Source organism: Heterocephalus glaber, unplaced genomic scaffold (genome assembly GCF_053883595.1).
Source record: "Heterocephalus glaber isolate CG9 unplaced genomic scaffold, H.glaber_assembly_v1.0 deba00000331, whole genome shotgun sequence".
NCBI classification, from domain to species: Eukaryota; Metazoa; Chordata; class Mammalia; order Rodentia; family Bathyergidae; genus Heterocephalus; species Heterocephalus glaber.
In genome coordinates this window covers 34550112-34570012 of record NW_028258142.1, presented here as the reverse complement: position 1 = coordinate 34570012, position 19901 = coordinate 34550112, and the positions used below count along the sequence as shown (strand labels likewise).

Here is a 19901-nt window from a genome sequence, read left to right as displayed (position 1 = left end):
TGGGAATGGAAAAAAATAGAACTGTTAAAAAATGCAATTAAAACCAATGTCATATTTTGTAACAAAGTAGTTTTAGTCAATCAAGTGCACATTTTTGTTATAGCCATAATTTGAGGTTCAAGAGATGGAGGGAGAAGAAAGGATGAGGAGGGAGAGAAAGAGAGAGATATGGGAAAGGGAAGGGAAGGAGAGGTAAAGGGGAAGAAAAAAGGGGAGGGAGAGAGTGAGAAAAAGGGGGAGAAAGAGAGAAGTGTCTACTAATATTTTCCCATATGGTCATACTGCTGCTCTGTAACTAGATTTGATTTGAAAATCATAACCTGATGTTCTCAAACAAGCAATTTCTAACTTCAAAGTGCTCTACTGATTTCAATCAACAAGAACAGCCATGAGTTCCCTATGAGCTATCAGATCAATAGCAACTGATGAGGAACTGAGAATCTGAGAGAGACAGGGAAATTAGACTTTCTAATTGACACAGCTGAGGTTAATACATTTGGGATAAATATGGAAAGCAATGCAGATTCTATGGCTTTGTACATGATCCTTAATCTACTTTGAGTTTCATACATACTATTTTATAAAGCATATTTTAAGATCTTAGAATCTGATAACAAGATGTCAGATATGATAACGCAGCAAGCACATTCACCATCACAGTTTTAAGACTGGTTAAAAGTTCTGCGGATTATCTAAGGCCAATTCCTTTTTGCCTCTCTTATTACCTGCAGATACCCAAGCTTTTCAATTTCCTTCTTACTAGCTGCTACATGTATTGAGTAATTGGTTAAAGTTTGCTGAAGGAACAAACTTAAAATTGTGTTGGCTACAGTGAGAATTAAAAGGTTTTTGTATTGATTCTTTTTATTATCTGTATCTAAAACTAGGACAAAGATATAGTACCCAGTATTAGCAAGGGTATTTCTATTCCTTTAAAAAATCCAACTGTCTACCCTAGGTATTTTCATGTATAAAAAGATATTGAAAAGCATAGTACTAGACTGAATGACAAAAATTTCTGCCAGACCAAGGCTTTTTATCACATATTTCAACTCCAGCTCACTGCTAAGATAGCTAGAATCTTAATATTCTTCTAATAAAATTAAGAGAAAAGTCAGATTAGTTTTGTAGTCCTTTAGCTCACTCAGAAATGTAAATATATTGATTACTTGATGTATTTGTCACTATTCTTGACTGCTCACCTTCTGCATACTATTCTCATAGGGCACTAACTCATATCCATAGAGTGCTGAGGGCTGGAGATCATACTCTCACACCAGAGGCTGAGGACACCTGATATTTTCTAGACTTCCTTGAAGCTAAGGGTGCTGGCATTAGACTAAGGCCCTATCAATCAGATACCCTTACCCTGGGCTTCGAAGTGGGAGCTAATAACACAAAGAAGTGGAGAGATCCTCCTCTGAAGTGAGCTACTGAGTCTATCAGATGCCAGGAAAGCAGTGCTGGTATGGCCAACATGGCCAGCTACAGAGGTCACTGATCAGCAGAGACATCAGTAGCATCAGATCAATTCTGCAGATGATGGTGCATACTGTTACTAGCTCCGCAGCCCATAAGACTAACTCTAGTGCTCCCTGGTAGTTTTATGGGTTACCCACACAGGCTTTTTTCTTTTTGTTATGGAAGTTTTAAAAACTAATTATTTTACATTTCAGTATATATCTTTAATCAACACAGACTTGAAAAGTTTTTAAAACCTTAATATTATACCAGCAAAGTTAATAATTTAATGTCTCAGTTTATATTTGAATTTTCTCAAGTGTATTAAAATGTCTTTTTAACATCTGGTATGTTAAACTTCCCAAAAAGGCCCGATGCTGCATTTGACTGCTCTCTCTTCTCAGTCTACATCTTCACTCCCCCAACTTATTGGTACAATGACATCATTAATCCAGGAGAAGTTCCCATATTCTGAATTTGGCTGATTGTTTGCAGTATTATTTAAATTTGTTTCTTACCTTTATCTTTTCTGTTCACTGGTAATTACACCTAGAATCTTCGTAGGTTCATATCCAATTTTCAGGCAGTTTATTTCACAGGCAATACTACGAACTACTTCTTATACTACATCATGCAGTACGCAAGTTCTACTTCTAATGAAGTTAAGATTGACTGAGGGACTCAAGTGGTGTCAGCCTCAACCCTCTATTTTTTTTATAAATAATTCCTTTATTATATAAATAATGAAAGAAGATAAAGTTGGAAAAGTTCTCTTTGAACAAAAATTAAATACAACTGCTCAACATAACGTAACACAATGGCCAATACTTGAATTTTCTCTTCAAACAATGATATTACATACATACAGCCTGATAATGGGAGGGGACAGTACTGAGGACTGAACCCAGGGCCTTCACACTAAGCTACAGTCCCAGTCCTTTTTAAAATTTGAAGAGTCTCACTAAATCTCTAAATTGCCCAAGCTAGGATCTAACTTTGCTCCTCCTGTTTCAGCCTCCCAGAGTCCTTGGATTACAGGCATGTGCCACCACATCTAGTTTTGGTAACTTTTTTTTAATAGTACTTCACTGTTCCTAAAAGCATTATATTAACCTTTATTTATTTAAATTAATTCTGATATTACACTAATCATAATATTTTTAATGTTTAAATACCATTAGAATTCAACTTTGATCATTTGTGGAAACTTCCACACAGGCTCAGTAAAAAATGTCCACATGTTTGCATATTTTACTCTTCAGAGGAGTCACCTCTAGACCTGTTGGATATATCACTCTTTCCTAAGAAAATGTAAGCGACTCATAAGTTCTCTGAATTTCAGTATTAAGGAGTAGTTACTCATGTTGTCTTTCCATGTTTCATAAGTTCTCAATTTGTCATAATACCTTCCTTTTTTCAAGTTGAAATCTGATCCAGTTGCTTTCAAATAACTTTCTTTTTTCCACATTTCTTTCCGAGAGTCTTTGAATTTTTCCAAATAATTTTCTTTTTCAGATTCTTCCTTCCATATTCCTTCTCCTTTTTTTTATAGCCATTAATTCAGCTTTAAGTAATTTTCTGTGAATAAGTTTTGGAATTATAATTCAGCCCTTTAACAAGAACAGTTTTGCCCAGGCCTCTTTGCAAAATTTCTTCATTCAGATTCATGCTAAAATATTCACCCTTATTCACTAAAAGGTAGCAAAAGAGCACTGAATTCTCCTTTCCAAGAAGTTGGAACCATAGCAGTTGGGAAGCTTTGAGCTTTTCTGTAACCATACCTTCCCAGCTTCAGTGAGCTCTACTCCAGCCAGTTTAAAACCAGCAAAATACCACATGGCTCTTTTCTCCATGAAGATATGATAGGTAAAGTAATGGGAATATGTTCAATTTCTAAACCATTCTCAGTTATCTGGTGTAATTGTCCTCGTAATTTAACATTCTTTCTTACAAATTCTGCTGGAATATCTGAAGATCTTATAAATTTTGATGTCAAACACTTCTTAGAAATAAGCTTATTGAAGCTGTGGCCATCCCAGTGCTGATGTTCTGAACGAGGTGAAAGTGATGATCCCTCTATTTTGAAGATCCTCATCAGCCCTTCAGCTAATGTTTTTAAAATTTACTAATAGCATTACCTATTTCATTAGGGCCTGCCAAATGGTAACTTCCTAATTCTGCTATTCTGTTTGTATTTCCTAGCTGAAATTCCTCTACAAAGAATTTATTCTCATCAAATATTTGGTTACCTTAAAATACAGTTCAAATAGGAAAGACAAGATACATGCTTGCTTCACTCTCTCAATTTATCAATTTTCAGAGTACTGAGTTACTACTCTAACAATCTCTAGTAAAGACCAATGAGTTCTGTGGGACTCAGTACCACTTTGAATTCACGGCTTTATATATATATATATATGATATGGTTCAAAACACTGCTGTCATTTTTTTTTATGTACTAAAATTATCCCTTACGTTGGTGCTAGTATTCTTTAGACATGACCTTACCAGTTCTCAGCTGCTGACATAATGACCTAAGCAAGACTTCCTCTCATGTAATGCCTGCCCAGAACTGGAGTAAGTCATTTCTCCAAGGAATTACAGTTGGAAATGGCAGTAGACACCACAGTCTGATAATTGCATTGTCATTACTTCTAGCCATTTTCAGTGGAAGATCCAGGTAGTATTTTTTAAGAGAAAAAAAAAAGTAATGGTATTTTTAATTCAAAGTTACTAATACAACTTTTAACTAACTTGATTTTTGTATTTGTATCTCTTTTGATTTACACTTAAAATCCTAGGCTCTAGCAATATTAAGTTACCACTTTGTTTTATCTACATCTATAATTTTAAAAATATATCAATGTGACTAATAACAATAAAACTACAGAATGCAGTTTAAGATTTCTTTGTAGTTCTTTTGTCCTTAGAATTTATCCCAGGATGAATAAATAGGTTGAAATACTATATTTTAAAGGCATATGAAGTAACTTTTCTGTAGGATAGAGTTCATTTGTTTCAATTTGTTTTGCTTTTACAAACTAGTTTGTTTTCTAGTTTTTATTCTATTTCTTTTTTTTTTTTTTTTTTTGGTACCAGGGATAGAACTTGGGACCTTGCACTTGCAAAGTAGGCAACAGAACCACTGAGCTAAATCCCCGGCTCCAGTTTTCTACCTTTTAAATGTCTTTTAATTATGTAAAATATTTACACAGTTTCAAAGTCAAAATTGAAGAGATGGCTCCTCTCCTCATCTCCTTTTCCTCCTTTCCCTTATAGGTAAGCATTTTTATTAGTTTTTCATTGAGGTCTTCTTTGGCTTCCTTTTACCAATATAAGACAAATACATACATATACCCATTTCTCTCTCATTTTTCTACACAGCAAGTGTATAAGGTTTTCTATACCTTATCTTTTTCACTTAGTATATCCTTTGAGGATCACTCTTGATTGGGAGATAGAACTATTTGTTATTACTTATTTTTCAGCTACAAAGCTATATATCATTTTGTGGATATAGTACCTTCAACCAGCCCCTTCCAATGAACATTTGGGTTGTTTCCAGTCTTGTTATTACAAATAAGGCTATAATAAATAACTCTGTTCATGTGCCATTGTATATTCTTGTAACTACCTCAGAAATAAGATTGCTACAAGCAGTGCTTCATATGTAATTTTGTTAGCTACTGCCAAATTCCTCTCTATAGGAATTGTGTTATTTCATATTCCCAACAGCACTCAGATCCCTCTAATACATTTTCAGTTTAATTCAATGAATGGTAGGTTTTTGTTTCTTACAAATAATTTGATTGATACACTGGTGTACTTCTCACTAATTTCAGGTTTGGCGGTCCTGCCCAACTGCACATCTACGGTGACTTTCCCTAATCTTCTGTAAAGCTAAAACAAGGTTTTGTAATGAATGTACTAACATTCATTTTCCTATATCATTTCACTTAATATTATCTTCAAAACAAAGCAATGTGCCAAAACCTCATAAAAATATGACATTGTCCCAGAGTGTTAATTTTTCCACAGAGAATACAACTTTATTTTCTCTTGATTGAAAAATATTTCACATTCATTGTAAAATCTTTACACTTCCAGAATGACATCTATTTTTAAACAGGGATATCTTGGTTTACCTCATTTAATCAAGTTAAGAGACTGGCCCTTGGATTTAGAGTTATAATACTCAAAGTATTTCTGACCTATGCTTTTTTCAAACTGTGGGTCATGATCCATAGTAGATTATGAAACTAATCTGGACAGTTCTAAGTAGCAACAAATCAAACAAGTAAACCAAATAGACAATAAAGTATATCTCATATTTTTTAACATATGTAAACACATACACACATACATATACTGAGTCACTATGTAATGTGTTTCCCTTATTGTGGATGGTGGTCAAGAAAGGTTTGAGAAACACCAATTCGGACTCAAATTCCTTTTTTTTTTTTTTTTTTTTTTTTTGTACCTGGGATAGAACTTCGGTCCTTGTGCTTGCGAGGCAGGTGGCAGAACCACTGAGCTAAATCCCTAGCCCCAGACTCAAATTCTTTATCAGTACTGTTGACCATTTACAAAAGTAAATCAGAAAAAAAACTCCTTTTATGAATGATTTATAAGTAGATACAAAGAATTCATTTTTAAATCTTTCCAAATTTCTCCCACCTTTGAAATCGGGTAGTGCTCGGTCATCAACCAGCAGCATGGGCCTGACTTGTTTCTGCTCTACTAAACTTCTGGCTGCAGTCAGAGATGTGAATATTTCATCTTCAGAGATATCAAATTCCAATTTTTTCAGCCTCTCCAGTAGATCTTGCTTGCTTTCTTTGGTTGTATTGGTCACAAACCTAACTATTACAGAAGACCCACGTAACCTGGAAAAATAAATTTGAAAGTCAAGAGGCAGCTTTCATATCCTAGTCCCATAAAACCTCCTAATTTGATAAGTATGCCAATGTTAGAACAGTGGTGGTGAACCTATGGCACATATGCCACAGTGGGATGTTTGTATCACTGAAAGCTCTAAAGGGTTTGCCAACATTATATAAAAGATAAGTCACTGAGTGCTTTTTATGAACAAAAGCTTTTTTTTTAAATTTGCCCAAAATGCTTACAAATTATACTGTGAAGTCAGCTTCATCTCCAAACATTTCAAAGTCAAATTAAATAACGCTCCTTCTATTTTTTTTAAGACCTCCTATATTTTAACTGTCTTTTACTGCAGAGTTGGGTAAAGAAGTGAACCACTACTGTACTCACAGATATTATGAGAAGTGAAAGTTTTCTTAGAGATTATCTATTGGTATGACACTTTATTCTTAAAAGATAAGACATTAAGTCCTAAGGAGTTAAGTGACTTGCCAGCTTTTTACAGCTTATCATCAGCAGGGCTGAGACAAGACTTTTATATCCTGGGACAGCATCAATCTCCTGTACTAAGAGAAAAGGGGATGCCTCTGGATATTATTAGAGACTGGCTAAGCTCAAATGAGGTACTAAGTTTATAAACCAAAATTACCTGAACAACTTCCTCACCAGTAATCCAATTTTACATATAAAAGTGTTTGCATATTGAACTACTTACATACAAGACCGATTTGACTCCATGATCTGCTGCTGAAACCTAAACTGGCATGATGTCTGAGTAAGAATTCATGACACTCTCGCTTTCTCTAAAAATGAAAAATTGTTTCTTGGTCCTACACAGTGTTTTAATCCAAAATCTAAAGATAATTTTAATTTAGTTACAATTTTGAATTCTATATTAATATCGTGTTGCTTTTCATTTTATGCCTGCCCCAAAAGGCCATAAAGCATAAAAAGTACTAACCACAATTTAATACAAGCAAATAAAACAGAAAAAAGATTTTTAAATAATCAAAGAACACTAAATTTATATGATTAAATAACTCACTGTAATCACAATTACCTCTATAACATCTGTGTGGTAGTATTTCTGCAAAACACATTATATTTGGCAGTTTATCTTGAAAAAGAAATTGATTACTTCAACAGAGCTATTATCCTAAAAATGAGTAAGTATGAAATAACCACATCATTTTTAATGAGTTTCCTTTTAAAACTTTTCGGTTTACTAGTCCCTCAACTTCCCTGAGTCTATTTGTTTCTATAGAAACCAAACTGCCAGTGCCAGTACAGTGATTTCTCTGAAACAGAAACCTTCCAGTGCCTGTGACAAAACAATGTTCCTGCCCATAGTTTACAGAGCCATTTAGAGATGTCACTGTTCACCAGAAATAAATGTTTTCTATTAATCCAGAGCAGAAATCCCTTTAGAGCAGTAAAGGCTCTGTCCACAGGAGTAGACTGACTGGTGGACAATGATCCTTGCTCCCACAGAGCAGGCCTCAGAGAGACCACTTCAAGGAGAGAAAGTCTAACAGTGCACTCGATTTTCTTTCAGGTTTAAACAACATACTATATTTCTCTACCTATGAAACGAACACCAGGATTCCTAAAAAAATTGATAGCTTCTGGTACCTACCAGGTATGTAGGACTGTTTATATTTCTTAGTTCTCTAGATGGAAAGTAAGCTCCAAGAGAGTACAAGCCTGTGTCAATCTTTTGCCAGCACCTGGCACTGATACTTGTCATCAGATATTTTGATTAACAACATGAACATTTTAAGGTTGGAAAATGATACGCACTAAGTACTAAGTATTGCTGAGTATTTTTCAACACCCAGAAACAAACACTTACATTCAGTTCACTTTACACATTTTAAATGTGTACTTTATATGTAGGCTTTGATGATACAACTGTAGCTGGTATATCAGAAATAGAAGGCAGCCCTCCCTAATCTTTTAAAAAATTTTTCAAGTCCTTTAATCAAACTTTACTGAGCAGTTGTACATTCAGTGTTTAATCTTAGATGAAGCAGGAGGCAGAATTACACCTGTGCTTCATTTTGATTCTAAAATCTGTGATTCTTTCTAGTGTTATTACACATTTTAGAATTTTTAGTTTTCATTCCCAAATTTATACTGCTGATGTAGAAATACACACACACACATACACACACACACACACACACACGCACACAATTGTCTAGAGCAAAAGGCCAAACTTAATAAAAGCTTAGAGAACAATGTTTGGAGGATATTACAATGCATATGTCTTCTAGCTAAACCCAAGGCAGTTTGTATATATATGGTAAGATGGTGAAATGCCATCTTAAGGCCATCCATTTAGCTAATGATCTGCCTCGGTAAAATGGCACTTACAAACATAATTTGTCAGCTGAACCTGGAGGATAGCTTGCCTTTTAAGAGCTTCCTGTGCGCCTGGCACAGCTGCATCTTCAATGTGAAGTGTGCCATTGAGATCTACCAAAACAGCTTTTAATGCACGGCGTGCTGCCATCCTTCATTCCCTAGGAGAGAGCAAATGAAATTAAAAATACAGTTTAGGAAACAATGGGCAATTAAAAACTGGTAAGTCTTCAAAAATATTATTCATAGCCAGAAAGATATGGCTTGTGTTAAGCTGCTTCTCTTTTGGAAAAAGTTTTTAAAAATCAAAACCCAGGGCCAGGGATTTAGCTCAGTGGTTCCACTTCCTGCCTTACAAGCACAAGGTCCCAAGTTCAATTCCTGGTACCAAAAAAAAGAAAAAAATTGAAACCCAAAATTTGATCCATAAAACATTTATAATGCTTAGTTTTTCAAAATCTTGAATTAAAACTACAAAGGAAGGGAAATGTTAGATGTTGCTATTTACTTTGGGTTTTATTAAAATAACCCTAGTGAACAATTCATTTATTTCATTTTAAAATATAAGACTAGTATACTCTGAAGTGTGGGTAGACAGAAGCACTATATTAACAAGGTCTTTTTTCCCTTTGGTTACATATAATGAGACTGTACTAATTGCCATTTCCATTGTTATATCCTAATGGCATATGTGGTCAAGAAGCTAATTTAAGGGTCACTAAGGAAGAAATGTTATGTAGCAATTTTAAAATAAGGAGGTACTTCTTTACCTTACAATGTTCAACTTTCCTTTTGTGTATTTTCCCTTTAAATAATTTCTATTGTGAGTTATAGCCTATATAAAGTACAGAAAAGATAAATATGGTTTAAAGATAATAAGAAGTTAGGCAACAACAATAGGAGCATGGAAGGGGTAGGAGTTAATTTATAGCTTTTTAATTAATCCATTTATTCAGTCATTTACTTTTCCTATTTGAGTATTTGTTCTTATAAGGAAATATGTCAGACATACAAAAAGATATCAAGGTTCATACAACAAACCCTTTACCCATTATTCAGCTTCAGAAATAAAACACAGGTATAGGTAGAACCCTTGGTATAACTTCTCTTATCTAATTCTTCTTCTTGCCCTTCCAAGGCAGCAACCCTCCTGATTTCTATATAGTCAAAGGTTTGTATTAGTAGTATTATGTTTAGCAACTTGCTTCATCACTGAACATTATCTTCGTGAGATGTGTCTGTGTTAACACATGTAGTGGTACTCATTTATCTTTCCACTTTTATGGCATTCTAGTATACAAATATATTATAATTTATGTTTTCTTAATCATGAACATTCAGCTATTTTTTCATATTTTATTATACCACAGGATAATTCTACGAACATCTTTGCACATGTCTCCTAGTAGACACATATGTGAAATTTCTCTGAGGTTCACTGGGGTCTGAAGGTGCATGCTCATCCTCACCCTTACAGGATATTGTCAAGTGTATCTTCATAGGGCAAATGTTTATTAAGCACTGCCATGTATCCAATGCTGGTGTAACAGCAAAGATGGAAAAGCCATCTTTATTGAAGTTAGAATCAGAGGGAAAGGGATAAAGCTCAGCTAGAAAGAACCTGGGGGGACCAGGGATTTAGCTCAGTGGTTTTGCCGCTTGCATTGCAAGCACAAGGTTCTGAGTTTGATCCCCGGTACCAAAAAAAAGGAAAAAATAGAAAGAACCTGGGGCATGTAACAAGATATTACCAATAAATTTGTGGGATATGATCTGAGAAGAGCTTTTGGGTGGAAGAATCGAATCAAGATGGCAATGCTCCCAGAACCTTGATTATTCTCCCTTCAATATGGGCTTGCTGACCTCACTGGGCCTAGCTCTCAGGGGAGCCAGGAAAACTGTACTGTCCAGTGTTACCCTTTGAAGTAATGTTCTCCCTTAGGTGTATACCTGTCAGGGAGGCAGAGAGATGGCAGAGATGTCCCCTGCACTTCTTTGCTGCTTCCAGCTTTTAGCTCCTTTGCTCCTATTTTAGCTGCGTGTCTTCCCCAGACCATGTTCCCATTCCAAGTCAGTCATCTCCACAGACACAGTATAAATACACAAAATAAAATCAGAGTCAGCCCCAGAACTGCAACCAACTGCTGCTAAATGCAAGTCACTGATGAGCATCACACAAACATTTTTTGTTTCAGCAAAGTTCTCCCTACATAGTCCAGCCCAGCCTTGAACTTGCTATGAAGGCTAGGTTGGCCTGGAACTCAAGATTCTCCTGCCTCAGCCTCCACAGTGCTGGAACTATAGGTATATATTACTACAATGGGCAAAAGCAAATTTTTCCAAGTAAACTACCATATGTTTAAGGTAAAACTGTGAAACTTTTAACAGGAGAACATTTCCATGACTTGAGTATAGGGAAGGCTTTCTTAAAGAAGATATAAAAAGCAGAAATCACAGCTGGTGTGGTAGTGCCGATTATAATCCCAGTACTCTGGGAGGCTGAGGTAGGAGGATTTTAAGTTTAGACCCAACCTGGTCAATTTAGTGACTTAGCAAGACCCTGTCTCAAAACATTTGAAAAGAGGGGCCGGGGATTTAGCTCAGTGGCACCACAACTGCCTCGCAAGCACAAGGTCGATCACCAGTACAAAAAAAAAAAGAAAGAAAGGGGATGGAGGGTGGGTATACAGCTGTATAAAAACCCTGGCCTCAATCCTAGATACCAAAACCGTAACTAAAACCTCTGAAAACTAATGGAAAAGACAAACAAATTCAACTATATTTCAAAAGTACCATAAAGAGAATGAAAATACGCAAAGAATTTATTTTTAACATGTGAGAAAAAAATTCAGAAAATTTAAACTCGATTAAGAAAAAGACAAAAACCTCAACAGAAAAATGGTGTGTAAGATCTGACTATATACTTTATAAAAGAACAGGTCTGAACAGTAAATAAATAATCAAAACTCACTGGTAATGAGAGAAATACATGAGAGAAATACAATGAGATCACTGCACCAAATCAACAAGTTGGTAAAATAAATTTATTTATTTATTTTTGGTACTGGGGATTGAACTTGGTCGGGTCCTTGAGCTTGCACAGCAGGCAGTGAAACCACTGAGCTAAATCCCCAGCCCTATTTATTTGTTTTTGAGACAAGATCTCATTTTGTAGTTCAGACTCCCCTTGAACTCATTACACCTTGAACTCATTACGTAGCCCAGGCTGGCCTGGAATTTGTCCCTCAGCCTTCTGAGTGCTGGGATCATAGGCGTGCACCACCACACCCAGTGGTAAGATTTAAAGGTCTGAAAATATCAAAGGTTAACAATAGGAATTCTCATATACTGCTCATGAAAGAACACATCAGTACAAATGCAAACATTTTGGAAATCAATCTGGTAACACCACACTCTATGACACAGCAATTTCATTCCCAGGTATTATACCCTAAAGAGATTCTTTCACACTGTATCACTGAAACATGAGCAGGGGCCGGGCATTTAGCTGTGGTTTCACTGCCTGCTGCACAAGCGCAAGGACCTGAGCTCAATCCCCAGTACCAAAAAAAACAAAAACAAAAAACTGAAACATGAGCAAAAACATCCACAACAGCACTATATGTAATAGCCAAAAACTGCAAACAGTACAACTATCCATGAACAAAAGAACGAGTAAATAAACTGTGGTATAACCATACACAAGATACAAATGCAGTGGAAATGAAGTACATTCACACAGGTCATCTTGACAACTCTCAGAAATCTACTAGACGGTAGAAGTAGGTCATAAAAGAATATGTACAGTCTGCTTTCTACTATATTAAAAAACAGGGATGCATACCTAGGTGGTAAGACTGTAAAGAGAAGCAGGGGAAGATCATGAAAGACTGGGGATATTGATTCAATCCAGCGGGTAGGGAACAGGTACAAACCAGGAGGAACACAAAAGGAGCTTTTGAAGCCTGGCAATGTTTTACTTCTTGACCTAGATCATAAGTTGCACTTGAGAGACAGAGGCAGAAGGATTGCCATGAGTTCAAAGCCAGCCTAAACTACATAACAAAACCCTCCAAATTAAAAAATACACTAACTGTACCACAAAAATAGGCAAAATGAAGATGAAGCATTCTCTTTTTATATAAGGAGGAACTCAAAGTTGTTTCTCTCACAATCCAACCTTTAGGAGACACTTAATATTCAATAAAAAATATTAACTCTAAAGGTGATCAAAGGACAAAACAGAAACATGTCAGAGAAAACAACAGTGAGAACTGTACTTAAAAAAAAACCCCTCCAACTAGAGCCAGGGAACTGTCACAATAATGCTGACTTGCCAGGGATTTAGCCCAGTGGTTCCACCGCTTGCCTCGCAAGCACAAGGTCCCAAGTTCAATCCCTGGGCCCCCCAAAAAACAAATGCTGATAGTTTTAATCATTACTGAAGCACCCATTTAGGCTTAATGTTAAAAAAACAAAAAGTCTATTTCTTTGCTTTTTCTTTTTTTTTTTCCCCCATTAACTTTATTGGTACATTTTAGGTATAAAGTACAGTTACATTCATCATTGGGATCTTGTACCATTACATGAGTCTCTTGGTTCTTATTTTTTATCTTTGCTTTTTCTCTGATCCACAGAAGATACCTTTTAAACTCTGAAATGCTCTTTTGGAATAACAGAGATTTGAGAATAACTGACCAAGGCCTAAGGTGCAACCTTGAAGTTCCCCACTCAAACCTTTAAATACATTTTCTTCTCTAGCTAGTCCCATTAGTCCCTGACCATTATCATTATGATCTCTATTCTGGGCTCAACGTTTACAATACTTGTTACCTGAATTAGAAGTTAGTATTTGATAAATGCATAGCCATCTGTCTGTATCCACACGGGATTGGTTCCAAAATCCACATACTCATGTCCTTTCTATAAAGTACTGTAGTATTTATTTGCACATCCTAAGCACATCCTCCTGTATAATTTAAATCAGCTCTCAATTACTTATAATACTACAACATACATGCTATGTAAATAGTCATACTGTACTGTTTAGGAAATAAGGAAAAAAGTGCGCATGTTGAGGACAAACAGTGAGTTTCTTTTTTGTAATATTTTGATCTGAAGTTAAACGTGCAGATGCAGAACTGTGTTATGGTTTAGAAATAAAATGGCCCCCAAAGCCTCATGTGTTTGGAAGGTGAGTGGATTATGGAGGCATGATACCTGGCTTGCTGTTGGGAGGCCAGATCTGTTCAGGGGAGGTCGGTCACTGGGGCCGTCGCCTACAAGGGTTTATCTTCCTCCCCAGCTCCTCTGATTCTCTGCTTCCTAGACACCATGCCATTAGCACCTTTTCTCTACATGTCCCTCTGATGTGCTGTCCTGCCTTGGAGCCAGCTAACTATGGACTCAACTGTGAGCCACAATAAAATTCTCCTCCTTTTATCTTATGGATGTCAGATATTCTTTCTCAGTGACAAAGAAGGTGACTAATATGTACAGCTACTGAGGGGCAACTGTTATTGTAAAATACCAGTGTTATATTCAAAAGAACTTTTTTTTTTTTTGGTACTGGGGATCGAACTCCAGTCCTTGTGCTTGCGCAACAGGTGGCGAAACCACTGAGCTAAATCCCCAGCCCCTCAAAAGAATTTTAAAGTCTTCAAAAGAAAGTCTGTGTTTTTGTTTATCTTGGGTCCATGTCTACTACCTCCTAAACTTTGAACAAGTTATGTGGGATATCCCTTAGAAGACCCATAAACAACTGATGGTGGTATCTGTTTAATGTAAAAAAAAAAAAAGCACATTCTGTCTCATCCCAACAGGAGCTCTTCCAGATGCTTCAAAGGACAGCTGCCCTGGATTATCACAGAGACATCTCAATCCAGCAAGTCCTTTCACTCTCCAACCTACTTTTTTCCCCCTGCAATCTGAGTAAATGACAGCACCAGCAATCCAGACGCTAAATAACATCAGTTTCACATCCTTTATAATCTTGAAACTACTTCTCATTTTTACTAAAACTTAGTTGTGAAATTATCTCTTCTGGCCTTGTTCAATGACTTCCTGAATATTCTCTCCCAAATGTCTCTTATTTCCAGCCCACAATCCATTCCCTGGGGTCCAATGGTGCAGAAGTTAACTACTAAGAACAAGGGAGGTAAACATCCCAGGGTATGAATCCTTACAAGTTACATGTAATTGGGCAATTTTCTTAACCTTGCAGCCTCAGTTTCTTTCTTTTTTTTTTTTTTTCTGGTACCGGGGATCAAACTCAGGACCTTGCACTTGTGAGGCAGGTGTGGTGCCACTGAGCTAAATCCTGGGCAGCCTCAGTTTCTTCATTGCTAAAGTTAAAAGAATAACACTCACCTCTAATGATTAATAAGAGTATTAAAGTAATACCTGTAAAAGCATTGTGAATAGTGTTCCATACTTAGAAAGACTGGGTTACATATTTGGGGGGGCTGGGAGAGGAAACAGGGAGGGTTACATGTCAAGGACTTCAAAAATCACAGGATAAATATGATACGAAGTCCTAAAACAGTATTATGACTTGGGGATTTGAGAAAACATACCAAAATAAACACTCTGGCACCTAATTCAGAACTTGCATAAACACTTAAGATGAAATGAGATTTCAAGAAAAATTTTCTCTTGGAGTGGTCGGAGTTCTTCAGGATGCCTCTTAAATGCTCTGGAGAATAAACTCTTTCCTCCCTGCCTTCCCTGTATGATTCCAGATTTTTCTGGAACTACTGTACGTACTCAATAAACGTTAAAATTTTTCCAAAGGGTTCCCCAATACCCTTAGGCCAATGTAACAATGAACACTGATAAATAGAGCCCTCCTTAGCTCTCCTATTCATTTATCTCTACCTCCACACCCAAATTCTGTACCACTGCAGCATTCCTAGCGTAGACTTTACCTCTCCTCTATTGTCGGACTTCCGTCTGAACCCCTTCTCCCTCCTACATCTTCCTTCCCATCAGGTCAATTCCTTCAGTCCTCAGTTAAGCATCACTCCCTCTGGCAAGCCGCCTCTAGGTCCTCGTCTTCCAGCAGGGCTAAGAGCCTCGTGTGCTCCCACCTATCACGCTGTCCTGGTTACCTGACCGAGTCTCTCCTCCTAAACTGCTGACCAATGTGCGTGGACAGGCTATGGTGTCTTTTCCGCTCTTACTCAGATGTTCAATAAAGACCCTACATTAAAATAACTCATGGACTCCTGGTCTCGAACGGGGAGGTCCTGAGAACAAGGACCTTTCAGCATGAACTCTGGCCTCTGCACTCTGACCCAGCCCACGTTCCAGGGACTGGCAAAGGCCAGGCGGACGCTGGCGATAAAAAACAGTCAGGGGCAGATTTCGAGGAATGACCACCAAGCAGCCACCACCGGCCCGGGAGACCGCGAGGCCTGCTCCACGCTCTGCGCACGCGAGGGTAGCCAAGGGGCTGTCACCTCCGGGAGCGACGTCCTCCCAGAGCCGGGTACTCCCCTGACCCTCCCACAAAAAAAGGAGCCTCCAACAGGTGCGTGGCCACTGTCCCCAATGCCGTCTCTTCCTCTTCAGTCCCGAGCGGCTCCTCACCCCCACTCCGCACGCTGTCCTCAGGAGAGCTAGTCCCACCGCGCGCCGTCCGCAGGACCCCCGCAGCCTCAAGCGCGCCGGGAGTTACCGGATAGCTGTGGGACACTGGCCCCTAGCCGCGCCGGAAGTCCCGCCTCCGCGCGCCTCTGCCCATGCGCCCAGGGTGCCCCCTTGGGACTCCGTGGCTTAGTACCGTGCCTGCGCCTGCGCCCCAGGAGAAAAGGCTAAATTGCTCGAGATCCTCCTCGTGAGGCCGTGGCCGACTGGCTGTGTATGCATCAAGAAAGCAAAGCCCCCGCTTTTGCTCAGTAGCTGCTTCCCATCCCGCTCCATCATCGCCCAACCCAGTGTTGCTAGGTAACCTTCGTTGCCTACTCCTTTTCCTCACTTTATCGTTTCCCGAAGGGGATCTCCAAGGTCTGTCCTTGATACGTTGAAACACCTAGGGTATCTCCAGGGTAACATTTCGTTTGAGGCTTAACTAGTATCTGGCATTTATTGCTGTCTCCCTTAACTGCCACCTACCTCAGCCATTCCAAAATCTTGCTGTCACCTTTCCTTGTCTCAGAGCTAGCTAGAAGAGGGCTTGCCTACCTGTGCCAGTGCATGATCTTGGTACTCATACACCTCCTCCTTCATCCCCACACACGTTATAGGTCACTACTTGTCTCTTCTTGATTCAAATAAATTATTTGAATCTAAATAATTTCAATCCAAATAAATTGTACGCAGACACGTTCATCCCTATATGAAGATGACTAAATGAACAACTTTCCAGAGAAGTCTGACAACCAGGGTGGACACACTGCTTTACATATATGGGACACCTGACCAAACTGCTGCCCTACCCTTGACTGGAAACCTCCATCCAACACCAGCTCTGCCTGGTGCTGAATTTAGCCATGCTTGTAAACCTTTCTGTCCCGACTAGGGGCCTTCTCCTTTTCTTCACCAGTGGGTCTGCAGTTCTATCTTACTCGTGTTTGTTAAATCTATTTTCTGTACGAAGGCCATATTGGTTGAAGAAAAAAAGAACTTGTTACCTAGTTTCCCCTCCTGAATCAACTGAGACTGACCAGATTAAAACATCACTGAAGGATTTTAAGCAAGTAGGTACTATTAGACATGCATTTTTCTAAATGTTTCCTATGGCTGCAATACAGTAGAGAACACGGATCCGAAAGATGCGAAAATGGATGAGATCAGATAAGACACTGAAGGACTCTAAGAGAGATGCTTTAACTGGGGTGTGTGGAAACAAAGCAGAAAACAAATCAAAGAACTTATTAGAAGGTAAAATAGAATTGGTGATCAGTCAGACTACAGGTAAGGGAAAAGTCCTCAAGATAATTACTAGGGTCCAGGACTAATGGCTTCTTCCTCATGAAAAGGCTTTGCCTGGCAAACAGCAAGAAGGGTAAAAAGAGATGGGACCTCTAAAAGGAAGAGCAGAACTTGGAAGAGACAGGCAAGAAACCCAAAGGAGGGTTTACCCAACCCAGTTATTAGTTGGATATGGTGGTACATGCTTGTAATCCCAGCACTCTGGGAGGCTGAGGCAGAATCACAAGTTTAAACCATGGGCAATTTAGAACTACAAAATTTATCTTGGTCATTACCAAGATGTTAGCCACTGTGTTCCCATGTCCTTCATGTTTTCACAATTATCTGAAATCAAGTGAACACTCAAGGAACAAGGAAAACTTAAGCAAAAAAAGGAATTCTATTTTGCTGAGTTTAAAAATTGTATTTTGGTAATAACTTTGAAACTAATCAGAGAAGTTTTGGACTTCCTGCAAAACATTTCGCCTCCTTTGTTGAAGATGCAAGATTAGTGATCTTGAAAAGATGTATATACATATATGTATGTACAGTAGATCCCTGAGTTATGACTGGCCTGACACATGAACTTGGGTTATGACCAGCATTTTAGTTTTAACTTATGACCATTCTTGAGTTACAACCTGAATGCCACCCACTTGTGCTTCCAGCTGTTCTCAGATACAAATTTAACCCTTACAGAGTTCTAGATGGAACATTACAACATCCTTTTTCCTATGTGGGGTTGAGAAATTCTGGTCCAATGTCTAAGGACACTGAGATCTGCCTGTATACAGGAGAGGGACTTTGAAGGCTGTGCAGAGGAGCCTGAGCCTTCAATTGGTCAACTTGAGTTACAACCAGCCCTTGAAAACTAATTGTTTGTAAGTCAAGGGTCCGCTGGATACACATGGATCAGTCTGCTGTTCCTAAAGTTACTGACTTTTTTAACTTTTGCAATACTGAGGATTGAAGCAAGGGTTTCTGTACGCTAGGCAAGGTTTCTACTCCTTAGCTACATTTACATTTTTTACTTTTAGACAAGATCTCAGTAAATTGCCCATGCTGGCCTTGAACTTGTGATCTTTCTTGTCTGTCTCCTGAATAGCTGGTATTATGTGCACTATGTCTGACTTCTTACTGACCAATTTTAAGACCAGGTACCAAAAACTACTGAGGTCTTAGTAAGTTTATTCGCCATCACACGGAAAATAAGATTTTGCTGGTATTAGAAATACATCTGCTTCCTGCCCTTTTTACTATTTATATATTGCTCTCAAGTCATTTTTTTGCCTGCACATACCTATAGAGCACAGATCATACTGCCTACTCTTATTGGGATTAAAAAAAATTGTTATGCTTTTGAAAATTCAGGATTTTGTGTTGTCTTGGGAAACTTGACAAGCATGGAGGGGAGGCTGAACAGTAGGCCTTTGAGCCCAGCCCCACTTCAACTAAAAATAAATGGAACAGCTGTTATCTTAGATATTTGGGTTTTATACTTCCGCTAGACTTTCTTTGTAAATCTGATTCTGCTGTTCAGAGTTGATTAAGGATTAGGGTATGGCTACTTCGCAACAGTTCAGAGGCACACAGAGGTAAGGCCAGGATATCTAAAGACCCAAAGCATCATGGTATTTGGAGCACAGAATGATCACAAATTGTTAGGCCTGAGAATGGATAAAGGGGAGATTATGGGCAAACAATCAGCGGCTTAAGTCATCTGTCTACTAAAATAAGGTACTATAGTTTCTGAATCATAGCTGCTCTAGGGAAAATATGGCCAATGCATGAAAGCTTAAACACTTCCCTTCAGCCACATTAAAAATGGAATTGTAAGTAGTCTCCAGAGATGAAATATTTTGATGTTCAATTTCCTCCGAACTGCTTTGCTACATAAGACTCATACATCCCTGCTCTGACTGCTCCCCAGTGAAGTGTGGACTTCAGAAATATCCCAACACTAACATGATGGTGTGATATAGTATCTAAGGGTATCAGACCACTTCTTTCTTTTTAAAAATTTTGTATAACTCATAGCATGTGAAAAAATGGAGTGCTCTTGGGGCCAGGGATTTAGCTCAGTGGTGTCGCTGCCTGCCTTGCAAAGTCCTGAGTTCGATCCCCAGTACCAAAAAACAAAAAAACTGGAGTGCTTTTAACTAACTGCTTTTTAAAAGTTCTGTTTAGAGGCTCAAACTCAGATTTATGTATAAATTCTTTGTCAGGTCAAAAGAGCATTGCCTATAAATACCAAATATGCTTCTCACATTAGCTTAGTAACC

At 38.1% G+C, this 19901-nt stretch overlaps 2 protein-coding genes and 1 pseudogene across 12 annotated transcripts in view; 1 reads left to right on the top strand and 2 right to left on the bottom strand.

The window, feature by feature from the left end:
* Katnal2 (katanin catalytic subunit A1 like 2) overlaps positions 1 to 15146 on the top strand; it is a 157151-nt gene extending 142005 nt beyond the window's left edge. The window contains exons 15-16 of the transcript XR_015442188.1: positions 7898 to 7981; positions 14529 to 15146. The gene's annotated coding sequence lies outside the window, so the exon portion shown is untranslated. The remainder of the gene's footprint in view (positions 1 to 7897; positions 7982 to 14528) is intronic.
* Positions 1 to 19901, bottom strand: part of Hdhd2 (haloacid dehalogenase like hydrolase domain containing 2) — an 83052-nt gene that overhangs the window by 45472 nt on the left and 17679 nt on the right. For 3 of the 11 annotated variants that reach the window (XR_015442193.1, XR_015442209.1, XM_087189232.1), the window contains exons 1-3: positions 16297 to 16449; positions 8752 to 8867; positions 6139 to 6342 (exon numbers count right to left, since the gene is read on the bottom strand). Coding sequence is in view for 7 of the 11 variants with exons in the window: in XM_087189232.1 (XP_087045358.1) it covers positions 6139 to 6342; positions 8752 to 8857 (310 nt within the window). In the remaining 4 variants the exon portion in view is untranslated. Of the gene's footprint in view, positions 1 to 6138; positions 6348 to 7402; positions 7805 to 8718; positions 8868 to 10656; positions 10792 to 15632; positions 16126 to 16296; positions 16451 to 19901 lie in introns of those variants that run through there. The other 8 variants (XR_205682.4, XR_015442211.1, XM_087189250.1 and 5 more) reach the window with 8 other exon arrangements.
* LOC110344020 (mitochondrial inner membrane subdomain organizer 1 pseudogene) lies at positions 6 to 6132 on the bottom strand (annotated as a pseudogene).